This window comes from Sorex fumeus, unplaced genomic scaffold (assembly GCF_029834395.1).
Source record: "Sorex fumeus unplaced genomic scaffold, SorFum_2.1 ptg000063l, whole genome shotgun sequence".
Taxonomy (NCBI): Eukaryota; Metazoa; Chordata; class Mammalia; order Eulipotyphla; family Soricidae; genus Sorex; species Sorex fumeus.
Window position 1 is genome coordinate 83,693,129 of NW_026606120.1, and position 19,366 is coordinate 83,712,494.

General features: G+C 46.2%; 1 protein-coding gene across 1 annotated transcript in view; it reads left to right on the forward strand.

The window, feature by feature from the left end:
• Positions 1 to 19,138, forward strand: part of GNA13 (G protein subunit alpha 13) — a 38,724-nt gene extending 19,586 nt beyond the window's left edge. The window contains exons 3-4 of the mRNA XM_056127925.1: positions 12,666 to 12,716; positions 18,118 to 19,138. Coding sequence (XP_055983900.1) covers positions 12,666 to 12,716; positions 18,118 to 18,690 — 624 coding nt within the window. The 3' untranslated portion in view covers positions 18,691 to 19,138. The remainder of the gene's footprint in view (positions 1 to 12,665; positions 12,717 to 18,117) is intronic.
• The last annotated feature ends 228 nt before the right edge of the window (positions 19,139 to 19,366 follow it).

The window sequence follows — 19,366 nt, forward strand, 5'->3', positions numbered from 1 at the left end:
AATACTCAGAACACTAAGATCGTTAACCATTAACATGCTGACGCCAGTTCTGCCATTGTGCCGATGAAGTCACGTGCAGGTATGAGCCCCCGGTGGTACCCGGTGGCACCAACATGTTAAATGATTCCTGTTACATATTTCTGTTATAGATTAATGGGAAAACTTTAAAAATTGTATCTGTGAAAGGACTGTTGGCAGGATAATATTGTTAACAGTTTTCCTCCCAAACTCCATTTCTAATGTTGTATAGTAGCTTGTCTTTGTGATATATATGTAAGGGAAAAAATGGAAATTAGTTGTTTAAATTAAGCAAAGGTAATACCTTTTGAAAATCCTCAGCTATTCATGTACTGCTTTTAGTCTGGACAATATGTAATTTGAGGGGCCATAGAGATAGCCCAGTGGGCTGGAGTCTAGAGACTTTGAGTTGGATGCTGCGGGCCCTGTGATGGCCTGGGTGTCCCCGACTTTGCTACTTTGAGATGTTTTAAGTGATGCACATAGAAAAATTAAACAAATTTAAAGCTACAATTTAATTGGAATCCACTTTAATTTTGACTTATCTACATAATAAAGCAAAATTGCTTCCCTTTCTTTGACTTTAAGAAATATAGTTGGTATCTTTCTCTTCATGAGCCAAAAGGAAAAGCATGAGTGAATGTATTTTTAAGTGTTCTTGAGTGAAAGAAGGTAGTATTCGCCTTTGCCCATTCTAGAAACATGTGCTATGTGTCACATCAACACTTTATAATTTTTTCCCCCCAGAGAAAAATGAATGGAGAATGAGGGGGATAGAGTGAGGGAGGGCAGGGCAGGTCACCTCTAAGAGAAAGAAGAAGTAGGTCATTTGTCGGGCAGAAAGGGCCCTGTCAGTGCCAGGACAGACCTACAAGGTCCCAAGACAGCAGCAGAATTGGGCTTCCTTCCCTGTGTGTGATGCTGGCCTTTAGTTGGAAGTGAAAACCAAGGGTGGAAAAGATGGGCACCGTTATGCAAGTGGCATTCTTCAACCAGAATGGTTTCAAAATCCTTTCCCAGACTTGTAAATAGAAGGATTTAATATGCATGGGAAATCGTGTAAACTCCTTTAACCCATCCAACTCAGCTATTTGAGAACACAAGACATCTATTTTGTAGCTTACTTGTACTTCTCCAGGAAATGTTTTGCTGTCTGTAGATCATGGCCTGCTGTTCTCTGTATTTACAAAAAAAAAAAAAAGAGAGAGAGATACTAACTTAGAATTAAGCTGTCATTTGCAAAATCACGCTCTATATACTTGTATTTCAAAAGAAAGTTGAAATACAATTAATTACTCCTTAATTATCCTGTTGATATAGATTTCCTCTAGATTTTGCTATTTAATAGTATGTTTACTTTCACAAAAACGATTTTAGATAATGCTAGTCTCATAATTCAAAGAACATCGACACATGTAAGTGGTATGCTTTTAAAAAGCTTAAGAAAAAAACCTTTTAAAAATAGGGGCCACGCCTAGCATTGCTCAAGTAACCGTGAGCTATTTACAGCAGTACTTGGCCCAGCCAACACTTTCGTCCCCAAAGAACTTTGGGGCCACCAGCAGTGCTGGGGATCCAACTCAGGGCTTTGCATGTGCTAGGATGTGCTCTGCCACGTGAGGTCTTTCCCTGGTCCCCCAAAATGATATGCTGTTCATTCACTTATTTTTCTGGGTTTATTTTTTACAGTGAAGTTACACCATTCACAGATGTACTTTTCCTTTTGGGGGGAAAGGGGTTGGGGCCACACCTGGCGGTAATGACCAGGGGCTACTCCTGACTGCCCTGAAGTCACTCCTGGCGGTGCGCAGGAGCCCATATGTGTGTGTGTCAGGGATCAAACTGGGTTGGCCACTTGTTAGAAAAAGCACCTCCCCCCCTACTTTCCAGCCCAGCCCCGTTTACAGATGGACTAAATTTACTGGCAGCTAAATGCTAGACACCTTCTGATATTAAGAAACAATAGGTATTTTAGTAACAAACAGAATCTTGAAATATTTTATATATATCTTGGCATATATTTTTAAACTTGATTGAATTTTATTTGCTCTTTTATTCCCAAACTGTAATTTTTACTTGATTACTACAAAAAAAATTTCTTACTGAATTACTTTATTTGCCAATTGTATAAAAGTCTAGGTTATCTGTTGAAGCAAAGAATTTTTAAGTTTAATTGAGATTGTAAATTCCTTATGGTCTTATTGCCAAAATACAAGTAGTAGTACTAATAATTTCTCTAGTTACTCCTGGAGTATCAGTGTGTTTGATTGTTAACTACACATATCTCAGGTAGTTATCTTAAAAGACTCGGGTAGACATTTAAAAATAGGTTCTAGGTATAGGAGAAGGCAACTAACTACATCTCTTATCAGGTATGTCTGAGTTCTGACTTACTGGTTCAGTAACAAAACAGGTTTTTTTGTGGGTTGATTTTATGTTGGTTTGGGGGCAGTCCCCGGAGGTGAGACCTGAACCCAGGACTTCTGTACACAAAGCAGGCACATGAGCCTTTTGAGCTGTCTCCTAGGCCCCTACTGAATCTGTTTTTAAAAAGAGAAAGAACAGGCAAACTATTATTAAAAGACTTAATTTGCCCTTATATCGCTGTTGGGGTATCAGAGAAAGGCCCCATGATTTTTCCTGTGCTATCTAGTTGAACATAATGTCTCTTGAAACCTGTTTCTGCAAAGAGAAAATTCTAGATACTTCTAGTCTTATTTCTTAATTCTTTCAATTTTACAAGACCTTGGAAACTGCTGCTGCCCAGCTGCTGTGGTGTAATCGATTGATTTCGCAGCTGTGTGATGGGGACTGTCTTTTACAAGCATGTCACACCGTTCTGAGGGTGCCAGAGCTTACTAGAAAAGTCAGAAACTTTCTGCAAAGGGCCGCATTGTATTGATCAGACTTGGTGTGCCGGAGAAGCCAAGGTATTCATGATAAGAGAACATGAATCTCTGCAACGTTTTTATTGATTTAAATTAAAACTATAACTGCATATGATGTTCTGTGGTGGAGGTTTAATGAGAGGAATGGAGTCCTTCTGGAGGGGAAAGCATTTTACTCAGGTCGGGTACCAACGTTTAGTGTCCCCTGTCAGAATCTGTCGCAACTGTTAATTTGTTAACTGCCTCTCTGTAGTGAGGTTTTACACGTTTCCTCCTGAAAACGTTTGGCAAATAGTTACTGCCAAATAGGCATATAGTTTATTTGAACAGAGTCATTGCTTGGTAGATGTTTGTAGAATTATTACTCTTCAGTCCGCTGTGGTGTTTGCATGGCAGGTTAATCATTTACAGCTGGGGCTTAGGGACACTCCCCGTGGCACTGTGAAATGGGTTTTGAAATATGGAAATTTCCTTTGCCTTGGGATTTATTGGTGAAAGATGTTCCTGGGACTGTTGTCTGGTTTTGGAAATGTATACCTGTTACCCATCTCTCTGAGAAAGGGAGGCTTCAGTTTTTGGTGGGGGTGGGGGAGTGGAGAATGGGGAGGAGGGAAGGTGGTGGCGTGGGGCAGCCACACCTGGCTGTGCTCAGGACTTCCTCCTGGGTGTGTGCTGACAGAGGTCACTCTGAGGGGGACCATGCCTGGCTCAGTCACACCTAAGGCAAGTGCCTTCCCCACTGTACTGTATCTCCCATCAGGCCTCACTTGTTTTCACTTTTGTTTTTTTTCTTTGCTTTTTGGGTCACACCTGGCGATGCACAGGGGTTACTCCTGGTTGTACACTCAGGAATTACTCCTGGCAGTGCTCAGAGTACCATATGGGATGATGGGAATTGAACCTGGGTCGGCCGTGTGCAAGGCAAACGCCCTACCCACTGTGTTATTGCTCCAGCACCACTTATTTTCACTTTTGACAGCAAATTGAATAAGGCAGTTTGATGTTGGGTTATGATTCAAGTAAACATTGGTTGTGGGGTTGACTTAACCGCAGTATACATTTTATCAAAACTTTTTTTGACCTTTTCACTATGATATTAGCTTATTAAGGTAATGCAATCATAGCGTCACTAAAACTCATTTCCAGAGCCATTCTGTAGTGTCCTGTACTAGCAACTGAAGATAGTCTTTGAAAACATCTATCAGTGTTTCTCATTAGTACAAAAAAAAAAAGCAAGAAATTTTCCTGCCAAACTTTTAAACTGGCCTGAGGTAGCCTCTTCAGCTTGCTGGCAGAAATTGAGGGTCCTGGTGGTGGGCAGGTCCAAAATCAAATCAGATTCACTGCTAACACTACTGGCTTGGCACTGTTCCCGCAGGTGCGTGAGACCACTCAGAAACATTTCCCATTCGTGCTCGCTGCGTTGAACTAAGCCACGCGGTTAAACATACTTGTACCATCCACTGCAGAACACCTAGTATGTTCCTGTTGAAGTGGCACCAATAGCGTGTTTTCTCGGCTGCCTTGAAAGTGCTCTCATTGGTAGTTCTTCCACACCATCTCTTCACACAGGCCAATTCTTCGGTCGCTTGGCCTGAATGGCTGGAGTGGCTGAGCACTGAATGCTAGTTCTCTCTTGACTGACAAATACAAACCCACTCTGAAACTTATTTTGCCCATCCCGTGTTCACTTTTTTTTTTTAATCGGTGAAAAAAAATTCTGCAGTGATTAGCGTTTTTCCTTTTGGAACGTTTGTGGACGGGAATCCTTGTGCAGAGCTTCGGCAGCTGGAGCCGGCCTCCGAGAGCCTGAGGGTAGCTGCCATGGCCATGCGTGGTCAGCACAGTCTGAGGCCACAGTCAGGATTCTGCCCCTTCCATTGTACCACCGAAGCATGCATTTGAGAGCCTCTTCTCCTTTTTGTTTCTGGTTTCCTGGTATGACAGTGCCAGTGACACGGCCAGCTCTTCAGGTTACACCCTGTTGGTGCGGTTTGTGCTGTGAGCAGTGGTGCAGAGAGAAGAGAGTGTTCGCGTGCCCGGCCGCGACGAGTCCCATCTCCTCTCTGTTCCAATACGTTCCTCTTTACCCACACTGATGCTTTGTTTGCAGGTGTCCCAAAGTACCAGAAATGATGACACAGTGGGTTGGATGTGGCCAGCAGCCTGAGCTGGGGGAGCTACAGGACTAGGCAGTGGCTCTCCACCAGCTGTCCCTCGTGCGTCCCTCTTCATGAACTGCTACGACCGTACTTGTGCCTGTAGCTGTGTGGCAGAAAGGTTCTGCTTTGGGGTTGGTTTGGGTTTTTTGGTTTGTTTTGGCCACCCTGGTGGTGCGTGGAGACTACCCCCAGCCCTGTGTTCTGGGACAGCTCCCTATGGTCCTTGGAATCCAACCACGGTCATTCGCGTGCAAGTCGAACACCTTAAGCCCTGTATTATCTCTCTGACCCTTAAGAGTGCTTGATACTTAGTACCAGATTACCTTCTAAACTATGTATGTGCATATATATTCTAGATATATATTCTAGGCAGTAGCTTGTGGTTACTGATACATCCCTTTATTTTTTTATGTTTTGCTTTTTTGGGTCACACCCGGCGATGGTCAGGGGTTACTCCTGGCTCATGCACTCAGGAATTACTCCTGGCGGTGCTCAGGGGACCATACGGGATGCTGGGAATTGTACCTGGGTTGGTTGCATTCAAGGCCCTACCCGGCTGCGCTATCGCAGCCTTTAAGGCAACAAATTGAATTTCATCTTTACAGATGGTAAAATCAGAATTTGATGTTAAAGTCTCTGCTGTGTATCTATGTTATATGAAAGGGTTTCCCTGTTCCTGTTACACGGAGCTGCCACTATTTTATATTTTGAGTATTTGTCTTTAAAACAGCAGATAATTTCTTGTTTTGTATTCTTTGGCTGTCTAAATTCAATTCCACATCCTTTTGAAGTAACACATTCAAAGTCCTGTCTTTTTTTTTTTAATACCTTAGCTATGCGGGGGGGGGGGGGGAGAATTAAATCTCTCACTTGTTCAATAACAGGGCAAAAAAAAAAAAATGCCAGGTCTCCCTAAATTATACATTTGTGTAGTGGAAATTTTTTTCTACTTTGTGTTCTTAACTTTTTGTTACCTTTAAACTTAGTGTCCTTTTCTGTGACCTTTAAATTATCCTTGACCCATTTTTACTTGCAAGCAAAAGGGGGAATCTTCATAACACACAATCTTGTTAATGGAGCCAACATCAGGGCTACTCCCGGTTTAGATAAGCATTTTGTAAAGCAGATAGAAAAATCTAGTTCATAGAATGGAGAATTTTTAAATTCAAGGGACACTGAAACTCATGAATGTGTTCTCACATTTTATCCTTTAGTTAAGTTAAAATCTCACATTTTATCCTTTAGTTAAGCTCCCCAATACTCATCAAATTTGTCAGCAGCGAAGCTCATCTTGTTTAGAATCCAGCCCAGTGGTTCTTATATCATTGTTTAGATGGAACCTAAATATTCACAGGAAGACTTCTCCAAAGTTCCATACTGTTTTATAATTCTCAGGCTTACACAAAATTCAGAAACTCATACTAGAGTTCTAAATGGGGGTCAGGGGCCGCGGGGTAGAGGGGGAATGAGGGGTGGAATAAGTCATCTTAAATTTAAACAACCCTAAGTGTGAAATGGCTTTTACTTTGGAATTTTATTTAAAATTATCTTCAGGGACTGGAGCATATATAGCAGTGGGTAGGGCATTTGCCTTGCACGTGGCCGACCCGGGTTTGATTCCCAGCATCCCATATGGTCCCTGAGCACTGCCAGGAGTAATTCCTGAGTGCAGAGCCAGGAGTAACCCCTGTGCATCGCTGGATGTAACCCAAAAAGCAAAAAATTTAAAAAAATTTAAAAATAATAAAATTATCTTCAGTAACATAAAAAGTCACAATGGTTGGGGGCTGGAGCAATAGCACAGCGGGTAGGGCGTTTGCTTTGCATGCGGCTGACCCGGGTTCGATTCCCAGCATCCCATATGGTCCCCTGAGCACCAGCAGGGATAATTCCTGAGTGCAGAGCCAGGAATAACCCCTGTGCATCGCTGAGTGTGACCCAAAAAGAAAAAAAAAAGTCACAATGGAACCTTCAGAGACCAAGCAGTGTAGCAGTGTGTCTTGAATGAGTCACAGTAAAATTGAACCTTGGATTAATAGACACAAAGTGTATAAGGAAAGAAGAACTTTCAACCGTGCAAACTGAAATGGTTGCCTCGGGAATAACTGTGGTGATTGTCCATTGAACCATGGAACTTCCTTGTTTTACAGGGGGTTAATTTGAGATCTGAAAACATTTAGAGACTTGCCAGAATCCGCTAATGTTCGAAAAAGGACTAGAATTCACGTCTCCTGAACAGTTCATCTTCGACAACAAGAAGGCTTTTGATCCCTTCTGAACTGTTGGAGGAATTTCCCAGGAATTCATACTTTAGTCACCAACTACTTTACTGGGAAGTTGGGGAGAGGCTAATTGCTAGCAGTGAGCTAGTCTAAAGCGACACAGACACGAATGCATGGGACAGTGCTCTGAAGCTCTCAGAGACACTGTTACTCTGTGTCCTGCGCAATTAAATTACAGTACATATTTTATATATTTTTTTTAAGTGTAGGAGTACTGCTGTTTATTCAGCCATTGATTAAGCTGATTGAACTAGGTATGAACTCCACCGTTTTATATTTCTTCATTTGGAACGTTTTTGAGGTTGTAGAAAGGCTTTCTCTTTTGTTATTTTCCTTCTAGTTAAAACTCTAAAGTTGCTGTGCGAGCTTTTCCCTCAATTACCTAATTCAGTGAAGCAGCCATACTTTTATATAGCACGCATGATAGCACACATGAGTCTGTGCATTTGTGTGTTTAAAATTGTTCCAGAGTAACTTAATTGGGAGAAACTTGATCTCTTAATAGTATGAGGCTTTAGTTGATAACCACATACATTAACTATTATTCAGTATTCTGTCTCCCCTTCTCAGTGTCTTTTTTTTTTTTTAACTAAGGGAGGGATCTGTAGTATCCTATTTGATATAAAATGGTGAGTTAACATACCTGTGACTGGTTGGGGAATCATTATCTTAAACCAAATATATATTCCATGGGGATAAAGCGTTTATACTCCTTGAATAGACACTGAGTGGTAGAGAAGATAAAGAATGGGGCACTTGACTGCCACAGAGGCAGGGTGGGATGAGGGGGATAGGGGTGGGAGGGATACTGAGATCCATGGTGGTGGAAAATGGGCACTGGTGGAGGGATAGGTATTTGATCTTTGTATAATCGAAACCCAACCACAAAAATTTGTAAATCTACAACTGTACCTCATGGTGTTTCACTAATAAAAATTAATAAAAATTTAAAAAAAAGAATGGGGCACTTTATTCGGGCTTAAACTCTTAGTGATAATCCACACACTCAGATGTGTGGAAGTGAATTATAAATATTTTCACTTCAGCTCTGTGGTCTTGGGTACACATCGGATGACACAAATCGTGCTTCATAACTAGGTGAGGCTTACTTCATTCTAAGTAGAAAGTAAAGAGCCCCGAGCTGTGGTGCTGGGAGTCACAGATGGCAGTGCCAGGACAAGTACTCAAGGCAAGTACTCAACCTTTTGGACCACATCCCTCAACCCTGAGTATTTGTTCTGCAAGTAGGGGCAGAGGGATGGCTTGCTGTTTTAGATCGTGTATTTTTTCTAAGGGTATGTGAGCTTCCCTTGACTGGTTGACTAGTCGGTGCCTTAATTGTCCTAATAGTTTTCGTCTCTTCGCCGCAGTGATTCTTCTGAGATCACTACGGACATAGAAAACAATACTCCCAAAGCGGTTTATCCTAACACTCACTTTTAAATCAGTAAAATTGTATTAAAAGAAGGAAATAAGTCAACTCCAACAATCAAGCAGTAGATTTATTTGGTCATTTCCATATAAGTACTGGTAATATGACCACTAAAATTTATTTAAGTGGAGAATTCAGGGTGCAAACATTGTTTGTCTGTTACTTCATCCAAGTTAAATATGTGAAATAATGAGAAGGAAAGGTCCTCAAATGTGAGCTCTGGTTATCCGTGAATGGGAGATTTCATGATTGTTGCATATTTCTTCTTTGTATCGGTTTCTGGTTTTCCAGTTTTTCACAGTTAATTTATGTTTTCTATAAAAGCAAGAGGAAGCAAATGTGGTATGCAATATCGCCAGTGAGAAAAAACCTCTTTTGGACTGGAGAGAGCTCACACAACAGGCCGCGCACGGGCTTCACATGCAGGAGACCCAGGTCTGGGCTCCAGCCCCTCTGGTTCCCTGAGCACCGCTGGGATCACCCCCAGACAGAACGGGGAGCAATCCCCCAACTTCTCTGGTTTGACCCAAAATAGAAAAGACCTTAAAAGATGTGTTAAATTTCACTTAATGTATTCTGCATTATGTAGCACTGTAGCACTGGGCTCCCGTTGTTCATCAGTTTGCTCTAGTGGGCACCAGTAACGTCTCCATTGTGAGACTTGTTGTTACTGGTTTTGGCATATTGAATACGCCATGGGGAGCTTGCCAGGCTCTGCCGTGCGGGCAGGATACTCGGTAGCTTGCCAGGCTCTCCGAGAGGGACGGAAGAATTGAACCTGGGTCAGCCGTGTGCAAGGCAAACACCCTACCCTCTGTGCTATCGCTCCAGCCCATTCCGCATTATAAAAGTTTTCAATATGTACATTACTTGAAAGGCTCTCACAGTTTTGTCTGACTATATGTAGAGTAACTGTGAGGGTGTCATATTTGTACACAAGACTTACACGTAACTGCAGCATGTGAAAGAATGAGTGATACTGACTTGAGCTTTACTCAATGGAGGGGGACACCAGCTGTGGCTCAAGGGCCACTCCTGGCCCTGCTTTGGGCTTGACCTGGAGCCAGCCACAGTGGGGGAAGCACCTTAATGCCTGTGCTTCTCTTTTCAGGACAGAATTTTATTTTCTAAGTGCTTTACATCTGCAGTCTTATTTTGAGTTGTACGAATAATTCTGTAAGTAAATGCTGATGTTAAAGATTAATCATCTCAGATACTCTTTTTTGCTGATTATCCATCAGAACACAAAGAGTATAGTTTCTTCGTTAAAATGAATCCCCTGGAATGGATCCATGGTACAGCTGGTCGGGCTTTTGATGCAGCAGACAGGGGTTCGATCCCCAGTACCCCCAGGTGGTCCCCCGAGCCCTACCAGGAGTAAGCTCCAAGGACTGCTGGGTGTGGCCCAAAAAAACCAAACAAAATACAGAATACCCAGATTTGATCATTAACCCCAAGTGAATTCCTGGATGATTTTTCTTTTCCCCTCTCTCAAGAACCCTTCTTTGATCCTTAAACACTATAGCTGAAAACGGGCCATTTTCAGTGATGGCACCGAGCACCCACCCCCTTCCCCACCACCTCCACAAGGATACTGGGAATCACCAGCACTTTTAGGGGGGGAGGCGACAGGTTTTAGGGGCCCCTGGAAACCTTTTCCCTCTTTCTGATGAAGCAAAGGCGCTTTTCCTTCCTCGGGTCCACTCTGCTACCATTAACCCTGATGGTCCAGAGTAGTGGGGGCTGGACACCCGCCCCCCTCTGGACTGTTGCTTCCAGTGCACAGCTCTGCACGCCCTCTCCGCAGGACGGCCAGCTGAGGGACAGCACTGTGTGACAGCCAGGACTGTGAGCTGTGCTCATCGGCCTGTTCCTGGGGAAGGACATGCGACATTTTTCAGTGACTTCATGCAGTTAACCCGTCACTCGAAGGAAATTAGTATTTATAGCCATTAGTGCAGGCTTGTGTGTGGAAAACAGATACCCGAGAAAGCCCAGGTTTTCAGAAAAGTGTGAATTCGCCTGTCCTGGTGAGCCAGTGGCTTCCCCAGAGCTCCTGCGGTGGATAGAGTCACCGTGCAGGTTTCTTCATATTGTGTAATGGTCCTGTGCGTCACTGGAAAACCCATGTCACTCCGATAACCTGGGTTCTAGAGCAGCTATTCTCAGCCTCTTCCTGACCCTGGCTCCCTTCCAGCCTTTTTTCCCCGCTCCTCCCTGTGCCCCCCGCCACCCCCCTGCTCAACTGTGCACTGCTCCCCCCACCCACCCACAGTTGCTGCAGTTTTTACCCGTGGCCCCTTGGCATATCCTAGGGGCTGTGGAGGCCAGATGGCAGTTGAGAAACGAAGGTTGTGAATGATCAGCCCTGATGTTACACAATTGAGGGCTACGACAGTCGCCTTCGTCCCTCGGCCTGAACAGGCCTCCCCCACGCACGGCAAGTGCTCCCAGCCGAGCCTGTCCCGGCTGAGACCAGTGAGTCTTCATGTAACGAGGGGTATGGCTTCTCTTCCACAGTGAACTAGCTTTCGAAAAGCCACTTCTTTTAGGGTATAGCAAGAGAAAAAAAGTTCCCAATGATCTGAAACACTTCCCCAGGCTAGGGCGAGAGCCCAGACGTCCAAGGGGCATGCTTTGCCTGAAGGAGGCCCGAGTTTGGCCCTGGACTCAGACGCACCTGGTCCCTGGCGCTCTCCCCCTCCCCAGCTGCCTTTCTGTCTGACCAACAACAGATTCCCGCCTGTGCTTTGCCTGAGCAGCCTATAGCAGCAGTTCCTTGTCTTGTCGAGAGAGCTGGAACGTGGAGTGTTTTATTCGTGATACTTTAGAAGGAATAAATTTCCCGTAAAAGTTTGCCGTTACTCTCTAATCCAGTAAACACTGATAGCCATGGCGCATATAAACAAAAGCTCTTTGAGAAACTCAAGAATCTCGGGGTGCGTAATGGAAACCCGAGAGCCAAAAGTCGGAGCTCTGCTGCTTCCAGACCTCGTGACTCCAGACGCCCCAGAAATCACCTGAAGTACCAAAACCCCGGGTGGCGAGTACACAAACGCCCGCGGGAAAGGGGAAAGCTGCCCAGGCCACGAGACTCGGACCCCCTGCTCTCCCCTGAGGGTCCAGTTCTCCCTCTGTGGGTTTTGTGTCGGCAGCCAGAGCAGGGGGTTGAAACTGCCCCAGATCTGGAGAGATCTGGGTGGGGGGAACTGCGGGTCGAGGCCTGCTGGATCATGCTTGGCCTCTCCACTTAGCTGTCTTCTGTCCCTGGAGCTGCCCAGCATTGTACGAGCAGGACGGTGTAGGCGAAAGTGATGCCCCATTCCAACTGTAGGGTTCAGTGGATCAGAAAAGTTTGTACTTCTTATTTGTGCCTTCTCTATGTTTCTGTCACAAAGCATGCTTGCATTAATCTCAGCCAAATAGAGGCTTGTCGAGGGTGCTCACTCTTGAGGCATTTTTTATTCGGGGCGGGGGAAGGGGTCACACCCAGCGCTGCTCAAGGCCTGACTCCTGACGCTGTGCTCAGGGATCCTGACACTGTGCTCAGGGATTCCCCCCCCCCCCCCCCCGGCAGGGCCTCGGGACCAGACAGGGTGCCGAGAATCGAACCTGGGTTGGCTGTGTTCAAGGCAAGTGCTTTCCCCGCTGTGCTGCTGCTCCTACCCGCTCTGAGACATTTTGAGAAGAGCCAGGCTGAGCACTTTGGGGCAGAAGCGGACATTTTATATGTTTTAGTGGGTTCTGCTGCTCTGTCTGAAATTGGCGACTGAACAAACTGTGTTTGGATTATGTGCACAGCCAGACGGTGTAGTATAAACTATTGTAACAAACTTGCATTTCTAAGTCCTAATAACTATATATTTTCTTTTTTTGTTTTTAGGGTGAATCTGTAAAATATTTCCTGGATAACTTGGAGAAACTTGGAGAACAAGTAAGTTTTTTTTTTAATTGCAGGTTTGTTTATTTACCATTTCAGTGCAGTAGTCAGGATATCAGTGCTGAGAAACTTTTTTTTTTTAATTATGTGTTAAGATAGTGTTTTTTTCCTATTTCCCAGAATTTGGATTCTTCGTGCTTTGTTTTGGAGGAATTGAAATGGAGAGTAATTCTTTGCTAAGAAAATGGAAAGATTTTTCATTTTTCCAAAGTGCAAATCCATTTCTAGTTTTCATTTGGAATGCTTCTTTTTCCTCTCTGCCATTCTCTTCTGCCCGTTCCTGGAGGAATGCATTCTTTCTACACTGTGAAGTAGCTTAGAGAAAGATGAGTATATTTGAAAAGGAGATTGTGCATGACTGACTCTACTTTGGTGTCTTTTTCTTTTCTTCTTCTTTTTTTTTTTAAATAAGCAGAAGCAGAAAAAACAGAAAAACCAAAATTTTCTGTAGTTGTGGTGCCCGTTGCTTTGCCAGGCAGGAGGGCTGAGTGGGAAGACCACTGAAGAGACGCCGTCCGCCCTATGGGATCAGGACCTGCCCTTGCAAAGACTCAATTGTGTCTCTGTGGCCTGGCCCAGCTATGCCCGCCGCTCTCACACTCTGCAGAAGGGCAGGTTCAGTTTCTTCTCTGCTAGACACACAGGAAGGTGCCGTTGGAAAAAAGGCCTTGGCCGCTTGCCTAGAAAATGTTGGTAGGCCTGGTCTGGAGCAATAGGACAGCAGGTAGGGCATTTGCTGCTTTGCACGTGGCTGCCCCGACTTCATTCCCTGGCATCCCACATAATCCCACATGGTCCCCTGAATACAGGAGAAACCCCTGAGCATCACTGGATATGGCCAGAAAATGTTTGCCGATGGACTGGGAGGTAGCTTGTGTGTGGAGAGAACGTTTGTCTCCCAGGTGGAGGGCCCTGGGTTGTACCTCCAGCGCCACCAAAAGGGAAAAAAAAAAGTTTGCATGGACCCATGAGCTATTTGCTATCAACTGAACTTAGTATCCCCTCATATCCCTCCTCTTCAGCAAATTTCTGTTACAGATTATTTAATGTATCCTATGTGTTACTGAGGTCTGTAACTTTAAAACTTAACAGAAGCCATACTCAAAATGAAACTGTTGGAAGCAGGAAAATAACATCTCATATCTCAGACACCAGGACGGAGGGAAATGCCTTCTTTCTGCTCTAGTTGGATCATTTTTGTATTTCCCCCTTGATGAAGACCTAGGAAGTTTAAGTTTCAACCAAATGAGAAGAAGCCATAGTAGATAGAGTGGTGTGTGTGTGTGTGTGTGTGTGTGTGTGTGTGTGTGTGTCACACCCAAGGGTGCTCAGGGCTGCTGGCGGTACCTTGGACCCTATGGATTGCCGGGATCAAACCCGAGTCAGCCATGAGCCAGGCAAGCGCCTCCCCACTGTGTGATGTCTCCAGCTCTAATGAGCTGATCAGGAAGGGTTCCTCCGTGTTTCCTGCTGCAGGGGGTGCTTGTGTGCCTGGGCCTCTCATCTGCCTTTGCAGGGGGGCCTGCCCTGAGCACACACCATCCAGGTGGGTCCTCTACACCCGTCTCAGTGACCCTGCCTTGTCTTCCGTTGCTTTTACGATCTTCACCACACTGCCGCTCCCACTCTCTATATGGGCCAGAAAGTCATCTTGCAGTTGTGAAAAGTTTCTGACTCCCGTGACAATGCAGGGCGTGTCATGGCCCCTCAGCAAATCCAGCCCCCCTCTCTGGTCAGTTTGGGCTGGTGTTTTAGACTCTCTCCCTGGGAGCAAGACTGATACCATGTTTGGAACAAAAATAAACATTTTTTTTTCCTTTTTGGGTCACATCTGGCAATGCACAGGGGTTACTCCTGGCTTTGCACTCAGGAATTAATTACTCCTGGCAGTGCTCAGGGGACCCTATGGGATGCTGGAAATTGAACCTGGGTCAGCTGTGTGCAAGGCAAACGCCCTCTCCACTGTGCTATCGCTCCAGCCCTCCAAAATATTTTTTTAGCGGGTACTGTGATCAGTGAGGAGCTGTCCAGAGGAAGGGGGACTCACCCTGGTGTTCCCCACAGCTCAGCACCCTTGCCCCGACCTTCACACAAGTGCCAGGGCTGTTGACTCCTGCTTTGTTCTCAGCCCCCTGGCCTTCCGGGAACGAGGACAGACACTGCAGCCAGCCTGTTCTGAGGGTCCCAGGTGTGCGCCATGCTCGCTCATGCTGACCCTGGGCATCTTGGGGCTTGGGATTCTCAGCTGGCAAATCGGTGCAGTAAGAGAATGAGCTCCTGGGAGTGTGGGAATCAAAGCTGGAGCCTTGTTTGGCGCAGGCTGCCGTTAACAAAGTAACCAGAGACTGTCTTAGCAGGGATCCATCCTCACAGCTCTGAAGGCTGCAAGCCCCAGATAAGGTGCTAGCCCGGGCGAGAACTGGTGAGAGCACAGCCTGGCCTTGCCAGGGCCCCACATCACATGGATTAGGAGGGGGGAGGAGGGGGAGGAGAGAGCGAGAGACAGTACAAGAGAGAGAGAGAGAGAGAGAGAGACACGTTTCCTCTTTTAGCCAGTCTTGTGTGCTTTGACCTTACAACCTCATCTAAACATTCCTCCTAAAAGCCCTGGAGCATATCCGGTCCTATTGTGGGTTAGGTTTTTAAGTGATCGGTTGTGAGGACACGGTCAGTGGGGCCTGGATGTGCAGGCTCAGTGGCAGTTCTGCCCAGGTCAGACGGAGGCTGCAGAGCGTGGGCTCTTGGATTCACAGCCCACTGCTTCCCCCTGCACATCCTGCGCTTGGACCCTAGTGCCCGTGCCCTGTGCTTTGTGTGGGTTAGTCTTAGTGTCCTCGCTTACCACAGCAGTAGCAGAGAACCCTTTCTCTCTGTAAACTAGAAAAACTCCAGAGCCAGTTCAGGCTTGGTGTGTTTGGGGTTGGGCGTGCCTCTGCATGGTCAGTTGGTCCCACCTTTGGGGCACTCAGTGTTCAGGGCCATTAAAATGCTTATAACCTTTGACCTCAGACTCTAGTTTCTGATTTTAGTCTGTTTCATCTCAGGAAGTAGCTACAAAGAAAAAATGAAGACTATAACTGAAATTTTAATGATGGCACTTTTTTAATTTTGATTTTTTGGGGGAGGGGAAGAGGCATGCCTGGCTGTGCTCAGGACTTATTCCTGGCTCTGTTCTCAGGTGATCTGTCATATAGGGAACCAGAATCAAACAGCATGCCAGGCAAGCACCCTACCAGCTGTACTCTCTCCAGATCCTAATCATGCCATTTCTGTTAAAGAAAAAAAAATTGGAAAGAACCCAAAGGATCGCTAGTAGAATTTTTTTTCTATAAATTAATTCATTTGATGTATATATTTAAAAGAAACATAGCCGTGTCAGCATTTGGGGTCATACATGAAAATTTGGGGGACAGGTGTGGAGAGGCACACCCGGCAGTGTTCAGGGTCAGGGCTTAGGCCTGGCGGGCTCGGGGGACAATTTGGGATGCTAGGGATCGAACCTGGGCTAGCTGTACGCAAGGCAAGCACCCTGCCCTCTGCACTGTCACTCTGGCGCTGATTCATGACGTGTTGGAGCTAGGTTAAAACTTGTGTAGTCATGCCGCACGGTGTAATTGCCTAATTATAATGCAGGTTGGAAAGTATGAGGAGGAAAGCCGGAGGGGACCGTGTCAGGCACTCGCCTTTGCTTTAGATACTGCGAGTTTCTAAGCGGCCGCGGTTGCCGATAACCGAGAACTGCATGGCCCTGGGGCCTCCCGGCTTCCTCGCTTTTGTGGACCCCCTGTACCAATTGGACAGGTGTGCACACGCATTGTCGTGAGTTTCCAGAGCCCTGCCACGCTCGTTGGAAAGGCATTAAAGTAGAGCGTTGAACGTAGCGGTTGGCGCTGTTTTTAAATCTTGCCTTGATTTTTTAATTTTTTAAGTCATCTTGACTTTGATATCCGCCATTAAGAGCTCTTCTGTTCTGTGGCCAGAAAAGCTCTTTGAAAGTTCTGAAAAAATACTAGCCTGGGGTTCGTGTTGGAAAGGCAGCACAATGTGGGGAGGGGTGAGGGGTGGGGTAGGCCTGCTCTGTCGGGGTCTTAGATTGACCCCATCCCAGCGGGCATGTTCGCCCTTGGCATCACCCTCCCTCCGGGCAGGCAGGCCAGGTGTGGTCACCTGTATTTCTCTGGCAGAGCTCTTGCTGGGGCCTATGACAGTGTCAGGCAGATGAGAAATTTGGGACAGCTACTGGACTGTCCTGGGGAAACCAGGAAAGGATCCCAAGGAAGTTTGGCTCATGGGCGCCAGTTGAGAAAGTGTTTCCCACACACACTGTCTAGTACAAGTGGCGCCATGCAGTGACCTGGTAAAAGTGTGATTTGGGGAGGCCTTCGAGGGGTGAACTTGTGGAACCATTTACTTCGAAAGTGCTAAAGAGAGGAGCCAGGGAGATGGTTCGGTGGTTCAAGTGCTTGACTTGTGTGCAGTGGAGGCCCATTTGGTCCTCAGCACTGCTTGTGGTCCCCCTGAGCCTCACCAGGACTGATCACCAAGTAGAGAGCCAGGAGTAAGCCCTGAGCACTGCCAGCCCTGGTCCAAAAATCCCTCAAGAAGAAGGGGGAAGAAGACAATGGTGGGTAGAGGGGGTGGAGAAGAGAAATCGAGAACAAGAACTGGAGGGTTGTTCCATGTGGACATTTCATACCTTATAGCTTGGGAGGATGTGTGAGCTGCTCATTACTCGGGCTCTGATGGAAAGTGGGCAGTGCCAGGGAGCATGCAAGTTGGACAGATGGCGGTGGGCAGTGAAGTGTTGACTTAGACTTGAAGCAGGATTGCATCGCAGGAGCCAGGAAAATCGGAGGTGTGGTTCATGTGCAGTGACTTAGAAGCGCTTGTGTTTGGGGTTTTTTTTTTTATGGGGGCGGGGCCTCAAACCCAATGATGCTCAGGAGCTCAGAGTTAATCCTGGCAGTGTTTGGAGAACCAGAGTGGGTGCCAGGAATTGAACCCAGGTTAACCGTGTGCAAGGCAGATGCCCGCTGTACTATTGCTCTGACCCCTAAAGCAGTTTTTGTTGTATTATCTTGAAAATTCTTAATGAGAACGGAGCTGATGGTCCTTTGGGGGGGGGGGTTCATACCCAGTGATGCTGAGGGATTACTCCTGGCAGTGCTCAGGGGACCATATGATGCTAGGGATCGAACCTGGGTCGGCCACGTGCAAGGTAAGTGCCCTCCCCGCTCTACTACTGCTCCAGCCCTGGTGTTTTCACGTTGTCAGAGATGTTATATTATTGTGCTGACCTCTTAATTCACTAGACTAACAAGAGATTCGAAACAAAAACATAGCATCGGTTCCATCTGCCTTACTAAATACAGAACAATTTTTTTTTCTTTACCAGGATTACATTCCATCCCAACAAGATATCCTGCTCGCCAGAAGACCCACCAAGGGAATCCATGAGTACGACTTTGAAATTAAAAACGTCCCTTTCAAAATGGTTGATGTAGGCGGGCAGAGGTCCGAGAGAAAACGTTGGTTCGAATGCTTCGACAGTGTGACATCAATCCTTTTCCTCGTTTCCTCAAGCGAGTTTGACCAGGTGCTCATGGAAGACCGACTGACCAACCGCCTCACAGAATCCCTGAACATTTTCGAAACAATTGTCAATAACCGGGTTTTCAGCAATGTCTCCATAATTCTCTTCCTAAACAAGACAGACTTGCTTGAGGAGAAAGTGCAAATCGTGAGCATCAAAGACTATTTCTTGGAATTTGAAGGAGACCCGCACTGCTTAAGAGACGTCCAAAAATTCTTGGTGGAATGTTTCCGCAACAAGCGCCGGGACCAGCAGCAGAAGCCCTTGTACCACCACTTCACCACCGCCATCAACACGGAGAACATCCGCCTGGTCTTCCGCGACGTGAAGGACACGATCCTTCATGACAACCTCAAGCAGCTCATGCTGCAGTGATGGACGGACACGAGGCGGGCTCTTTTCCTAGCTTTTTGTCTTTTCGATTGTTTTCTGTTGGTTTTGTTTTTTAAAAAATAGCCGTTTACAATAGGAATTAGGAAAAAAGGAAAAAAAAAGGCCTTGATTCTCTGTTTAACTTCTTGGAAATCTTAGTCCTTCTGCGGACTTGGGTTTGTGGCTGAAAGCTGCTCAGTAACGCATCACCTGCGTCTGCTGAATTTCGGGTCCGGCCGGGCTCCCTCTGACTCCACTTGGGGGGAGGGGAAGGCCTCGTTTCCTGCCAGGCCACTGCCAAGGTGCCCCCCAGGCTTTCAATTCTCTGACTTTTCAGACTGAATTCTCCAGTAGTGCCAAGTAGAGCAGGTGTCCTTTCGTGTCTGTAGTATGAGATTAAAGAGTACTCAGTTCTTGAGCAAGGTTCCTCACATAAGCAGCAGTGCCCGTGCCCATCCTGAACGGGCTCGGGGTGGGGGGGAGTGTGGGCTGCAGAACGGCCTTCTGGGGCCCTCCTCCTCTTCCGGTCGCTGACGTCCACTGCTGTGTGTGCTTCCTCAGATATCTTTGGTGTCCGAAGGTCATGTTCTTCGAGTTTTAAAGTTTACATAAGGGTTTCTGGTTGATGCCGATGGACGTTCGCAGTGGTACAGGGGAGTGGAAGGCGAGCAGGTGCAGA